The sequence below is a fragment of the Scardinius erythrophthalmus genome (genome assembly GCF_964197995.2).
Source record: "Scardinius erythrophthalmus genome assembly, chromosome: 15".
NCBI classification, from domain to species: domain Eukaryota; kingdom Metazoa; phylum Chordata; class Actinopteri; order Cypriniformes; family Leuciscidae; genus Scardinius; species Scardinius erythrophthalmus.
In genome coordinates, this window is record NC_138235.1 from 22,269,725 (window position 1) to 22,283,706 (window position 13,982).

The window sequence follows — 13,982 nt, forward strand, 5'->3', positions numbered from 1 at the left end:
AATCATATCTTCTTAAAATATCTTCTTTATGTAAAAATATCTTCTTTATGTATTATATTAAGATAAAAAAGTAAGTGTTAAAGAAACTCTTGAACTTAAATAAAATGTTACAAAATGTGTGCAATGTAAAAGTGTAAACGTAGAACAATCAAGGCAAACTTTGAGGTAAATCAACATCTGTAATACAAACCTCTAAAACTGTAAGAGATATTGGATGTCAATGCGGTGACGCAACCGAACATGAGCTGTTTAGATCTTATTGGTTTTTTGCTTGTCAATGCTGATCAAAACGTATGATATTAGGCTGTTTAAGATCTACGGGAGATGTGCGTGCATTTTAATGAAAATATCATTAAATGGTATTGTATTTATACATATATATATATATATGTGTGTGTGTGTGTGTGTGTGTGTGTGTATGTGTGTGTGTATGTGTGTGTGTATATATATATATATATATATATATATATATATATATATATATATATATATATATATATATATATATATATATATATATATATATATAAACCATGGTGTTCAGTCCTCGGATTGCATAACGCATTTAGCAATTTACAAATAAGCAAATCTATCACATATATAGGCCTATATGCAGGGCAGTAGTTGGGGTATCCAGGGCCCTGGTTCAGGTTGTTGCTGTGGGCCCGCTTGAAATCTGTCAGCTACACATAAGCAAGCATATATATTGATCCAGCAGTGGAATGCCTGTGTGAAACCACTCCGGTGTCCTGACTGAGTGAATGTGCCCGTTTAAACTTGATCTGTCTACTGTATTGACTTGAGTTAAAGAAACTGAGGGGAATTGGAGATCCATGGGATCAATCCTGTTTTACGCTCCCAGTGGAGGCTGGGAAGAAGCTGAGCTCTGGTCTTATCTCTCAGAGCAGAGCACCACAGGGACCCCGCACACACACACACACACCGCTGTGTTCTCTCATTGCCATGTAGTGATGCTCCTTCCACACGGACAAAGGCACAAATATTAAAGGCTGAATGTAATGCATCACGAAAAATGTATTTAAAGGGAAAGCTCACCCAAATATGAAAGAGCAGGTACATTTACTTCCACTCATTCTAAACCCTTCTTTCTTCAGTCGAACACAAAAGAAGATAATTAGCTGAATGTCTAAGCTGCGCTTTTTTGTAAAAGGTAACCATGGCTGTAAAATATGATTTTCAAGTCAACATTTTTGCCTTGACAGATAGAAAGCTCACACAAAGCTTTAGTATGGCTTCAAAAGACTTTGCTAATAGAATTTGAGTTGCATGGACTAGTTTTATGGTCCTTGTTTGTCTTTTTTTGGAGCCTGAGGACTTCAACTTTGACTACATGGAAAATGGCGGCTTCTACATTCTGCATCTCAATTTGTCTTCCCAGGGGAAAAAAAAACATGTTGTTGAGAGAGAACTAAATGTTTTTGGGTGAACTATCCCTTTAAATAACATTAAGCTCACTAGCTGTGGAAGAGCACATATCTTTCAAAAGTTTGGGGTCGGAAAGATTCGTTTATGTTTTTGAAAGAAATCTCTCATGCTCAGCAAGGCTGCATTTATTTAATCAAAAAATACGGTAAAAATGTTATTCAATTTAAAATCGTGATACTATTTTCAGGATCTTTTGATGAATAGAAAGCACCATTTATTTGAAATAGAAATCATTAGTTCCGACGTAAAACTCTTTATCACTTTTTATCAATTTAATGCATCCATGCTCGAAAGGTAGTGGACATACAAAACAAACAGCTAAAACACACAATGGATATTTCCCAGCAGCTCCCACAAACTCTTTCCTGACAATATGCCAACACAACACTCGTCACACTATGAAGTGCAACATACCCATAACATTAAACACCACTCAAAATGGAAACAAACCAACTTGTCTAATTACACAACCCACAACATCATACCTACATAACAGCACAGAAACTCATGTGATGTGACCAGTGATAATGCAAACCACATCCGTGACACAGTTAGTCCTGACACTCGTGATCTCTTGAAGCTACAAATGTGTGTCTGTCCACAGACCTTATTCATTATCTACAAGTACATGACATCACAAATGCACCAAGCACCAATAAAGTAAGCATTATTCTGAACATAGCCTACATGTTGTGGACTGACTTTGATAAAGTGCATTTCTGCAAAGGCAATTAGCAAATATGGCCTGAGACTAAGTTGATTAAGATATGCCTTGCTCTCTGATTGCTGCCCATAGGAATAAAATATCACAAATGAGATCTTTGTATAATCTCACTGGTTTCTCCTAGTCAGCAATGCGATTAAGTCTCCCATTTTTCTCCTGAGGAAAATGTCCAGTAATCTCACTCAGAAGAGATCTCAACAATAGCTATGTTTCTATCCACCTATTTTTATGCACATTTTGGGATATCACATAAAAAAACCTGGATGGAAACGCAAAAACGCGCATTAAAAACGTATGTGTTCAAATAAGGCGCATATATTTTTTATATAATAAGAAGACATGCACATAAACGATGATGGAAACACTTTACTCAACAATGGATGTGATTGGATAACAGGACAAATCGCATCGCAGAGCATCTCAAACTTCCATTTTTAATACAGATGTTTTGCACCGATGTCCCAGGAAGTGACGATTTTGTTCTCTTGAACACGTGGGAAGGAAACGCTGCTTTATTCGCAAATGTTTTATGCAATATTCCAATTTTGCACATAAGTTATCACACTTTGGGTGGAAACATACAGTAGCAATACTGTCATATGGTCTCGTTTCCCATAACTCACTTGAGCTATGAAAGAGCAAATTCTGAGAAATACACTTTTCTTCTGGACAGGATGGATAGATAGCAGAGCTTTGAGGGACAGCTCAGAGCAGTAAATGTATAGGAGCTGAGAGGTCATGATGATATGAGACTGCTTATCTGACAATCACGACTCCCTTTCTGCACTGTCGCTCCTTTTCAGCATGTGTACATGAAAACACACACGGAAACGCTCTCTCACACACACACTCTAATCCCATATTAAGAAGCTTGAGTCACTGTATTCTTTCCAGCACTTCCCCTGAAGTCTGATATCGTGACATGCAAGGAACTCATCTCCCTGCGTTTCATCCCTGCTTATCTGCCGAGTTTTGCCTCTGAAGACTCATACATCTATCTTTCAATCCACCTTTCTAGGGAGCATCTATCCCAACTGCAACATATCTGCATTTAAAGGGTTAATTCACCCCAAAATGAACTCATCCTCTCATTGTTCTGAATCTGTATGATTTTCTTTTATACATGATACACAAAAGGAGAAGTTTATCAGAATGATGATACTTCTCTTTTTATGAAAAGAAAGTAAATGATAACCAGTCTGTCAAGCTAAAAAAAAAAAAATGGCAAAAAGCACTATAAACATGGTCCATACACTCTTAAAAATGCTAGATTGTTTTAACCCAATTTTGGGTCGAATATGGACAAACTCGAACATTGGGTTAAAAATGTAATAAAAAAGTAACCCAAAGGGCTGGGTTTGTCCATATTTGACCCAAATTTGGGTTAAAACAACCCATCATTTTTTAGAGTGCATGACTCATGTGTCTTTCAAGTCTTAGAAGCAATGCTGTACTGTGAGAAACAGACAGAAATTTAAGTCATTATTTAGCTCTCACAAAACCCACATGTCTTTCAAACCTGCTTGACTTTCTTCCATGGAACACAAAAGAAGATAATTTGAAAAATCTCTCAGTGCTTTTTTACGGCCATACAATCCAGTTGTTTTCGTCCCCATTCATTTTGATGGCATGGACAAGACATTCAAAATATCTTCTTTTGTGTCCTGCAGAAGAAAGTAAGCCATTCAGATTTGGAATGACATGAGGGTGAACAGATGGTAACAGAAGTTTCATTTTGGGGTGAATTATCCATTTAAATTTCATTCCTGTAGGTTTGACACCAGTGATGCCAAAACGTAACTGGATCTTGTGCGTCTTGTAACCAGTCGTGACATGCCAAATTTGAATATGACTATATGATTTGAATATTTTTACGCATTTAATATTGGAATATTTAAATCCCATAACTGAGATTTGAGAGTGAGGGTGGAGAATATTTTTTCAAAGAGCACAATAAATGTAGGTTTATTCCTCACAAAGCTACTGTATAGTGCACAAGTCATATGGACTAGCCTACTTTTATGATACTTTTATAGTGCTTGATGCCTTAAAACCCCTGGTCATTATTTAATTTCATTGTATGGAAAAGGGCAGCATGAACCCTCTGCAAAACATCTCTTTGCATGTTTGACAAAAGAAAGACACGCTATACAGGTTTGGAACAACATGAGGGTGACTAAACAATGACAGAATTTTCATTTCAAGGTGTACTGTCTCTTTAAGAGTGATTTGAAGTGTGAAAATGAAAGGCAGAAGATTGTGCAAAGGGGAAGAGGAAGAGAAAGAGAGACACAGGGAAACCCTATGAAATAACAACACCACAGAGGTAGAGTAGGTGAGAGGGGAGGTGGTGAGGTGGAAGAGGTGAGACGGACTGCTTGATAACAATCAACGCTACCGAGACAACCTGAAAGAGGAAGTGTCACTTAGTGTCTTTCTCTCGATGTGTGGCATTCATGCGCACAGTCAGACATGTATGCAAAAGCACGAATAGCCTATGTGTGGACGCGTTAGACGGATCTGCCAAAAACACGCACACACTCTCATCCTATATAGGGGACAATGCATGCAACTAAGAAATGCTCGCTGTCATACACACACAAACATGTCAGTGAGCCTCCACTGTGTGTGTGAGGAGATGGAGGGCGAACACATAAACATACAACCGGTCATGCTGAGAGGAATACACAGTGAATTTACAGTCATAAATAATAAAGAAAGCCCAGTCTTACCTCATTCTCCAAGGGTCTGTCTCTCGCTGAACAGTGTGTTTGAGTCACACAGATTTCATGCAGCCAGCTTGATTTCACCCCCTCTGACACATTCTACACACATGACCCTCTCTCTCTCAGGAGTGCGTTCAAAATAAGGTGGATGCGCGCACACACACACGAGCACGCATGCTAGAAAACAGCTCCCTTCTTTGGTTCACACACATGCATGCGTGCTGAAACACAGCCTCTCTCTCTGTCTCCTCCGCTCTCAGGCAATCAGAGAGAATGTCATAACCGAAGCCACGCCCTCTTCGGCCCCCTCCCCGCAGGCTTACTATAAATACAGGGATGGATATGAATATGCTGTCTTGTTCTCTTAGACTTCCCCCCTCCCGTTTTGTTCCATCTCTCATTCCTAATATTCCCCCTCTCTGTGGCCATGAAATGCTTCTCTTATGACCTTGCATTGTGCTCGAGGACTACCTCCCCCCCTTTCTCTGCACACACACACGTTCAGGATTAATGTACAGTCATGAATCTATTTAATGATCTTGCAGATGAGCTATAAAACTGATGCTAATGCCAATCCAAAAGGGATTGAATGGGTAAGAGCAATAGCTGGGTGATAAACAAACAATGGCCGACGCGTGCAGAGCACACACACATAGGCTACATAATACACCTGCTGCTGGCACTGTATGGCCGGTTTACACAGAACGCGTTTTTTTCCGCTCGACTGCGCTGTTTTATTTTGTAAACATGCACCGTTTACATAGCAGGGCCGTTGACCGTTATGCCGCGTCGAAGTTAAACTTTTTAAAACGTCATTGTTTTCCATTCAACTGCGCTGCGTCTCGTTTTTAAACGCAACACGTTCAGTGTAAACGCACTGTTGCTGCTGACACCACGCGCGCGCTGCCGTGTGCTAATGGCTTATCTGTCCAATCTAGTATGCACTGGTCTGGATGTGCACATATTTATGTAGCTCATTAGCTCCATTATTGTCATGCATACAATAAGAGCAGTGAATAACGATTTTTTAAGATGAGTTTGCACCAAACAGGAAATGGTGCCCACATAACCGCCAATTTACTCATCACAGCAACCACTAAAGGAGACTGAGAAGTGTTGGGTGTGGGTCGTCCGTCTTGACTTGTAAATGTGCCACAATCATTCAGTTTGTTGTTGATTTTTTTTTTCTGTAAAAATACCTACTTTATTTGCATATGCATGAGAACAATTTTAATTATGCAAATAAGAAGACCTTAAAGGGATCTACAGACAGAAAAAGGAAGAAAGAAAGAAAGAAAAAGTCATGAATGACAGAATGACCAGAGTGTGAAAAAATTGACCGCATTTCCATTTAACGTCTCAAATGAGAAACCAATGTAAATGTAATCATTTAAATTTTGTGTTTTAACATTTAATAAATATTTAATTTAATAAAAAATTGAATATTCCTGTTCTGAGTTAGGCACTCGGTCAAAGGGTTCTGTCAGGTGCATCATATGGATTATTTTAGGGGTTCCCATCATAAAATCATTTTATGGGTTTAGTTTTAACGAATTAATTTTGTTTTAACTTATTTTTAAGACATTTCATGAACAGCTTGTAAACATATGTTATCACCGAGAAAAAAAAAACAAAAAAACACTGAAATACCTTTTCGCAAAAACAGTTCTTTAATATTGAGTCAAGAACCCTATCGGTATAGAAACAGATTGAACCTTTTTTTTTTTTTTTTTTTTCAAAGAGTGCGCAAAGAGAAGTTCAACCCCTTCACCTCCCCCATCTTTCCTGTGCTTGTTTCCTTCCTCTCTGGGGTTAAGTCTGTGTTCGCTCTCTTTCACTCACTATAAAATCCTCAGGATGTGACAAATAAAGGGAAATAAAGCCCCCTAAATCCTATAATGTGAAACACACACACAAACATACACATAGACAATATTACACATACAACCAGACAGAAACACACACAGCTGAGAGAAACATCTGCAGCTGCAGTGCGGCCCAATCTCACTAGATATAAAAAGATTGATGATTATTGATCCCTAAAGAGAAATTCAGTGCAGCAGCACCAATATTAAACAGCGCGCACTCACAACACAACTATACAGTGAGCATAATAAACAATATGAATGTGTGATGCTGTGTGCAGTTGGTCAAGAGGGACTTGTAAACTCATGGATGTAATACAAGGATTGTTGCACATGCTCCAGCTCTCTTGTGGCAAACGAATGGTCTACGGGAACCATCACCCCACCCATGAGTGCTTGGAAAGGCGACTCCACTGTGAGGGTGGCTGGGGGGAAGCCATGATGTGACGTGAACATTATAACAGGTCGGCGCTGCCTCTGATACAATTGTTTCTTCAATTTCCCCTCTTCCCGCATCAACCCGTTCTACCCCGGCCCGTCCTCCCTAGGGACAGTTCAGTTTCCACTTGGTCAGTCAGTCCTCACAGCTTTGACCTACTTCACGTCTCTGGCCTCGCATGCTCAAAACTGCACATGCAGCGATGCAAATGAACGCCGAGTGGTGATAACAAAGATGATTTCACCTGCTGTGGTCTGATGAACACATCAACAAAGCTCCGGTTCAGAGATGCTGATGGACTGCAGAACGTGGCGATGACACAAACAGCCGTGTTCATTGATCGTGGGGTTCAAAAGTCTTTGATCACACTGAAAATCTGAGATTCCAAATCATTTTTTAACTTGGAGATAAAAAGGTTGACTTGAAAAAATGTAAACAAAAAAAATCTCAATGAATAGGAAATATTTAAATTAAAATGTAAGCAAATTTGCAGCATGTGACTTTATTCAGATGGGTCAGGTGTTCTTGCTGCCATTGAATCTCAAGACAATCTTTGAATCATCTCAAATAACGTCCCTACTGGAGAACATGAACATCAGGTTTCACACAAACTTGTGGACACTAGGACATTTTTCATTTCAACTTTCACTCCAATTCTGATGCTGATAATATAATTTGCAATAAAAATTGAAATGGGAAAATAAAATGAAATGGGAAATAGAAACACTTTTACACTACTTACTTATATATGAAGACTCTCTTGAAGTTAGATGTATTTTTCCAGAATATATAGCAAGGTATAAGTTTAGAATCAAATTTGTAGTGTCATGCTACAAGAAATTGCCACATCTTAACGTAATTTAATAGAACAGTGAATTGCTGAAAATGCATCCATCACATGAGTCAGTTAACAAAGAACTCTGAATAATGGAGTTTCTGACTAAAAGATTATCTGAAAGTCATGAATTCAGCAAAACAGTTTCCTACTTAAAAAGGGGAAGCTAAAATGAAAGTTACTGCACTCTCATTTAATTATTGATGGGCAAAGTTTTTTGGGTAAACACTAATTTAAAGGTTATGTAAAACAATAAGTAAGCCAATAGTAAACACTGTACCTCTATTAAAACATTGCTGTTTGTTTGAGTCTGCAGCATTGTGCAAACAATGGTACGAGTTTTGGAGCAGGACTGTCTGTTTGCTAACCAATGGCAGATAAGAGAGTGTTACATTTTTTTTTTTATTTGTACAATTACACACTGCAGCTTTATCCTAAAACCAGAGAAAAAGACTTGCTCGAAAACGTGCCTGTCAAATAAGGCAGCCTGCTAGCACAATTCTGTGGCCATTCTAAGTACTGCAAGTCTGATGTGATTAAAACCTCAGCTTTGATACAAACTTGGAAAAGACACAAGCCTTACATGTCATCTGCTGTTTATTAGTCTAACTAGCATGCACCATTTCTCTGCAAATATATAAATATCTGATAGGAATTCATCAAACAGTATGGCTTCATTGCCATAAGTGTAGCATCCATCTCTCTTAAGCAACTATGCATAAATAATAAATACATTTACATATGTAAATTATCAAAAACAAATGACATTTTTTGAGGTATAATTATTGCAACATCTCAGAGTCATTCATTTGCTTAATTAATGCTCTAATATTGTAGAACAGGGACTATTGATGTATGCAAAAAGATTATTATCAAACAAGTGAACCTGGGGTCATGAATTGTTAGTGAAATTATGATAAACGGTTAGGGTTCTATTAAACAGGTCTGCATCTTTGAGACACAGGATATCTACGGAGTGAGTACATGCTGTACAAGGCTGAATCAGGAACTAAAGGTAGGGTGAGGACATGAGGGTGTATCTACCGGCACTTGGGGGGTTGGGCTACTGTGATGTAGCTGTAATGGCCCAGGGGTGAAAAGGCACTGCTGTGTAAACTAATGTCAGTGCGGATCATCGCTGTGTGTGTGTCTCATCTGCTCAGCCTGTCTCACAGCCTTCTCCAGCTCCCCCTGGGACAGCAGCCTACAGTGGTGCAGGGCGGAGAGCAGCTGGGCCCGAGAGTTACAGATGAACGAGTGGGACAGGAAATAGGGGAGACCACCCCCATTCTTAAGGAAGTAGAGTGGGACTCGGACCATACCCATTACCTGGGGACAGACAAGAAAGTTGCATAATAAGAGTTTATGAGTACATTTACACACACATGAAAAGAATAGACAGAGCTTTTACCTCTAAACCGTGGTCTGTGGCTGTAGTTACAGCTGCTCTCTCAATCTCTTTCAGCGCTGGCTCTGTCATCTTCTTGATGTAGAAGTGTGTGATGAGCCGAGGGGAGGATGGAGATTGAGAAAGGCAGGAGGATATGTGATCAGCCACGCCCACCGACACAGCCACGCCCACCTCCTCGTGAAGCTCTCTGATAAGCCCCGCCTCCAGCGTCTCCTTAGACGGGTTCACCAATCTATAGATTACAAAACACATGAATAATTCCAATGCATTTATAAACAACTTAAGACAAATCATTTAAAGTTTTAATTAGTTTTTTTTTTTTCTTCGTGTGGCAAGATGAACTCACCCCCCAGGGAAACCCAGCAAGCCATCAAAGCGCATCTGCATCTGAATAACAGTAATCTGAATTCAGGTTCATAACTTCAACGGGGTTCATTTACACATTATTTTTTAAACTTCCTGCTTTGGTAGTGCACCTCTCGAAGTCGCACTCTACACATAAAGGTAGAAATATGTACGGGTCACAGTAAGCGTACTCTTCCTTACCAGAACAATATGTTTGATTGGGATTTTCCCGAAGAGTTTGGCATTAGAGTCTCCGTAAAGCATAATGTGACACGCATGCTTGAAGCCTTCCCGTGTCAACGCATCTTCTCTCGTGATCCGTTCCGCCATCACGGGACGAGTGATAAACAAACAAATAAATCCGTTAACTGTCGGTTTAATGACGCGTATTGATTGATAAGTAATAACAATATGTGCGTGTTTGTTACTACTGCGAGCAACAACGTGCCACTATAATCACCTGATGATGACCATTTCAAAATACTAGTCCACTGAGTTCTCCAATCTATCTCGAGAACGCAGCTAGTGCAGGACAATAAACCATATAAAACACAAGTTAACATAATAAAACTGTGCACATTTTTGTATTTACCACATCTGTCAAAAATAACAATAAATAAATAAAAAGTTTGAAACCTTCTTAAAATGTCGAAAGAGATCCCAAATTATTTCACAATTATTCTAAAGATGCAATAATAATTGCATTAAACAATTTCGCCTCCAAAACTGTTGTTACCATGCATTGTTTGTAAGGTTGGACTTGGACACAATAATTTATTTTTTATTAGCCTAAATAATTAATTTATAATATATATATTTTTTAGAATATATCAATACGTAGCCTAGATAGTTTATTACAGTATTGCATAATATGTAATAGTTATGGACATTAAGAATTCATTGCTTAGCTTTTAAGTAACTTATTAGACGTAGCCTACATCTGTTGTCCTATAGATGGCAGTAGCAACTAAATAGTGCTCCTGAAGAAAGAAAGAAAGAAAGAAAGAAAGAAAGAAAGAAAGAAAGAAAGAAAGAAAGAAAGAAAGAAAGAAAGAAAGAAAGAAAGAAAGAAAGAAAGAAAGAAAGAAAGAAAGAAAGAAGCCAGGGGAGAAAGATAAAGTGAATACAGACAGTGGTTGGTTCCCCTTCTCTCTTGTGTCACTCTTAATCTATGCCACCTGTGCATAGCACTATAGAAATAACTTCTTATATCTAAAACTAGTGTGGCTTCAAAAGCAAAGCTGCCATAACTGTTAATTCCTCACGCATGCACTGACTTTGTCTCATATTGCTCGATTAGTTTGAAAAGAACCAGTGAATTGCTGTGGCCCTCACATAACATTTCCATGTAACACCTACAAAAAATCAACATTTAGGCTACTACAGTAAACACCGGTAACAGATTCACTCACTATAAGGGAATTGTGTGTATATATTCCTGTGTGTACGTTCTCCAGCAGTTGTTTTCGTGTTGGATAAGTCAACCATGTGGATTTTACATAGCAATATACTGTATGGGAGACTGACTGAATTAACCCATATCCACTTCCCATTCCAATCTGTCAAGGTTTCTATTATCCCATGGTAGATGACGGTAAATGAATGTAGAGATGTGCAGGTGTATTTAAGTGGGGCTGGGAATTTTAATTGCCGGTTATATGTACTATTTAAATACTAAATATGATAGCGGAAGCTTATGCTGAGAATGTTAAGAGACAATGAGACAGATGGAGAGATAAAGTGAGGTTATGACAGTTTGCACATGGTCATTCATCACACCACACACACACTCATTTTATCACTTCAATCACTGTAAATTTATAGCAGTTAAACATTCTAAAGTGATAAGCCAGAGAGGCTGAGCATTACCGTGACTTCACTCTGATTGTTTTTTGACCAATATTTAATACTTAAATTAAATTACATTAAAAATACATTCTTCTCATCATTAGTATATTAATGATAATGAGAAGAAAGAAAGAATTGTTCCAGCAAGTAATATAGTAAGCCTAATATTATCAGAGCAACCTGGTGCATTAAGGTGTGTGTGTGTGTGTGTGTAGATACAAATGCATATTTTACAATGGCTTTAAATGCAGTTCATCCTATCAGAATTTAGAGTCAAATCTATTTTATAAAATGTAACTTTGAGCATCTGCGCACATAGACTTGAATCAGGCATGGATTGTTTAAGTCAGTGTTGACTCAAGGCCTTGTTAACTCTGTCCGTCCTCTCTGGGCTTACCGTGTGGCAGGAGATTGCGCCAGAATGGCTGGGCTATTCTTGAGCCTGAGCGCTTTCTAAGTTTAAAAGGTTTATGTGAGCTGCTGCCTATTGTTCTGGTGAAGGCGTCAGGGATTGTTACAGGGGAGGGTAGATATACTGCTGTCAAAATCCAGACTAAAATAGACAGACAGCTGTGGGTGCTCATATCTAGGCTATGCGTTTGAGTGTGTGTGAGAAGGATGGCGGTGCAGTGGAGACCTAACACAATGCAGACGGATGGGGGAGAACGGCACTGGTTGTCTCCATCCACTGAGTCACTTGCTAAAAGACTGATTAGCTTATATTACTGCCGATTTGTGGGGATGGGCCGGCTGGTAATCCTGAGATTAGGGCATCTAGGGTTTCCCAAACTCTCCTTCTCTTCGTTCTCAATCACACACACAGGTGCAGGGGGGGTTGCTGTGTGCTAGAGTCTTACGCCACTGTCGAACGCTGCTCAGCTGGGATATGGTTCACATGTCTGCGCCTGGTGGATAGATCACACATAGGATTTAAAAGACCAGGAGATACTGTATTTTTTTTTTTTATTGGCAAGAGGCAAACATTCAGTTTGTGTATTTTCCTTGCCTCTCTTGAGTGTGGGTGTACAGAATGTGACCTCTGACCTTTTTGGCCTCTGTGGTAGAGGCTTGTGCCACTGTATGAGAGCTGATAATCTGTAACAACTGCTCACCATGTGTAGAACTTCAAAACCTGGTTCCTGGAAGCTTTGTTCAGGTGTGCCATTTCGGTTGCTCTTTTATGGCAAGTGACATTGTAATGAATTGTACAATGTTGGATAAAAGATACTTTTAGACAATGCTTCATTAATTGTCTGCTAAATTAATAAATGTAAAAGTAGCAAATAAAACTATTTACTAAAACTACATTTTTAGTAGTGATAGTAGATTCTTTTCAATGTAACTTACCTTTTCCAGTAACAAGATATTTTTTTTACCATGAGTAGCGAGACCAAACACTGCATCGCTGTATTTAATTACTGAGCTAAAAACAAACACCACAAAGTGTGTTGAGGAAAGTCTGATTCATTCTAGTGAATCAGTTCATCTTAAATGGTTCTCTCTGTCCTAGCATTGTAAAGTCTGATTCATTATTATAAATTAAACGGTTGCTGTTCTATTTTAACGTTGGAAAGTCAGATTCATTCTATTGAATTGGTTCATCGTAATTCATTCTCTCTTTCCATTGTGTAATTCATAGTAAATAGTGCAAAACAATTAATAGAAGTCTTTGCAATATGTACTATTTTCTAATTAAAGTTAGGGTGTTTTTGTAGTAGACTATGTATAAATTTGTCTGTTTAAGTTACTGCCACATATTTTTTCATTAATTTAAAAGAACTCATTGTTTTGATAAGAATGATAAATTACACCATTTAATAAATGTATATTTTTTTATTTATAAAAACATATTGCCCCCTTAAGCAACTTCCGTATAGTTAGCTATGTTTCCTCAACAAGGAAATTGCTGTATGAAGTAGCCTAATTCATTGCGATATAATTTCTGATGTCACTACAAAAAATAAATGTAGGCCTAATTAAAAAGTAAATGAAAAAAATATATGCTTACTTTTGAACTGTGTTTAACAGCACTTTCAACAATCAAACATAAATGGTGACATTTGCACCTCTTTCAGTATTTATAGGGTTGAGAAGATAGTGTGGACGCTCTTTCAGTGTTTAATCACTGGCTGATCACTCTCAGTAATTTCTAAGGGAAACAAAGCAGAGCACCGCCTCTTTAACCACAAACCCATGCCAGACAGCATGGCTATCTCTGCACGGAATGCCGGCTATTGGGAACAGGAGTTGTATTCTCTTCTATTTTCGGACTACATAGTGGGCTCTGGATTCTGCTAGAGGACACTTATCTCAGCTTTACCCCTCAAGGTCGACAGCTTCTGA

At 38.5% G+C, this 13,982-nt stretch overlaps 2 protein-coding genes across 4 annotated transcripts in view; both read right to left on the reverse strand.

The window, feature by feature from the left end:
- arhgap4b (Rho GTPase activating protein 4b) overlaps nucleotides 1-5,154 on the reverse strand; it is a 28,620-nt gene extending 23,466 nt beyond the window's left edge. Inside the window, exon 1 of one of the 2 annotated variants that reach the window (XM_081386055.1) lies at nucleotides 4,903-5,154. The gene's annotated coding sequence lies outside the window, so the exon portion shown is untranslated. The remainder of the gene's footprint in view (nucleotides 1-4,902) is intronic. The other variant, XM_081386056.1, reaches the window with a different exon arrangement.
- Nucleotides 5,155-7,689: 2,535 nt separating this feature from the next.
- LOC308702875 (U8 snoRNA-decapping enzyme) lies at nucleotides 7,690-10,303 on the reverse strand. 2 transcript variants are annotated; one of them, XM_081386017.1, is made up of 5 exons: nucleotides 10,252-10,303; nucleotides 9,993-10,096; nucleotides 9,793-9,833; nucleotides 9,447-9,678; nucleotides 8,444-9,364 (listed from the first exon to the last, which is right to left on the reverse strand). In XM_081386017.1, exons 2-5 carry the CDS (start codon nucleotides 10,053-10,055, stop codon nucleotides 9,158-9,160), a joined length of 543 nt encoding a protein of 180 aa, XP_081242143.1. In that variant the 5' UTR covers nucleotides 10,056-10,096; nucleotides 10,252-10,303; the 3' UTR covers nucleotides 8,444-9,157. The 2 variants fall into 2 exon arrangements, with proteins under 2 accessions (XP_081242142.1, XP_081242143.1); XM_081386016.1 differs by lacking the exon at nucleotides 10,252-10,303 and having other exon boundaries at nucleotides 7,690-9,364; nucleotides 9,993-10,236.
- Between the last annotated feature and the right edge of the window lie 3,679 nt (nucleotides 10,304-13,982).

What these genes read in the sequence shown, in the direction of transcription:
- LOC308702875 (XM_081386016.1), bottom strand. Translation starts at nt 10,121, where the DNA reads ATGGCGGAACGGATCACGAGAGAAGATGCGTTGACACGGGAAGGCTTC. An exon ending in CAATCAAACATATTGTTCTG is followed by an intron (nt 9,834 to 9,992) that starts GTAAGGAAGAGT and finishes ACTGTTATTCAG; the next exon opens with ATGCAGATGCGCTTTGATGG. An exon ending in CCACAGACCACGGTTTAGAG is followed by an intron (nt 9,365 to 9,446) that starts GTAAAAGCTCTG and finishes GTCTGTCCCCAG; the next exon opens with GTAATGGGTATGGTCCGAGT.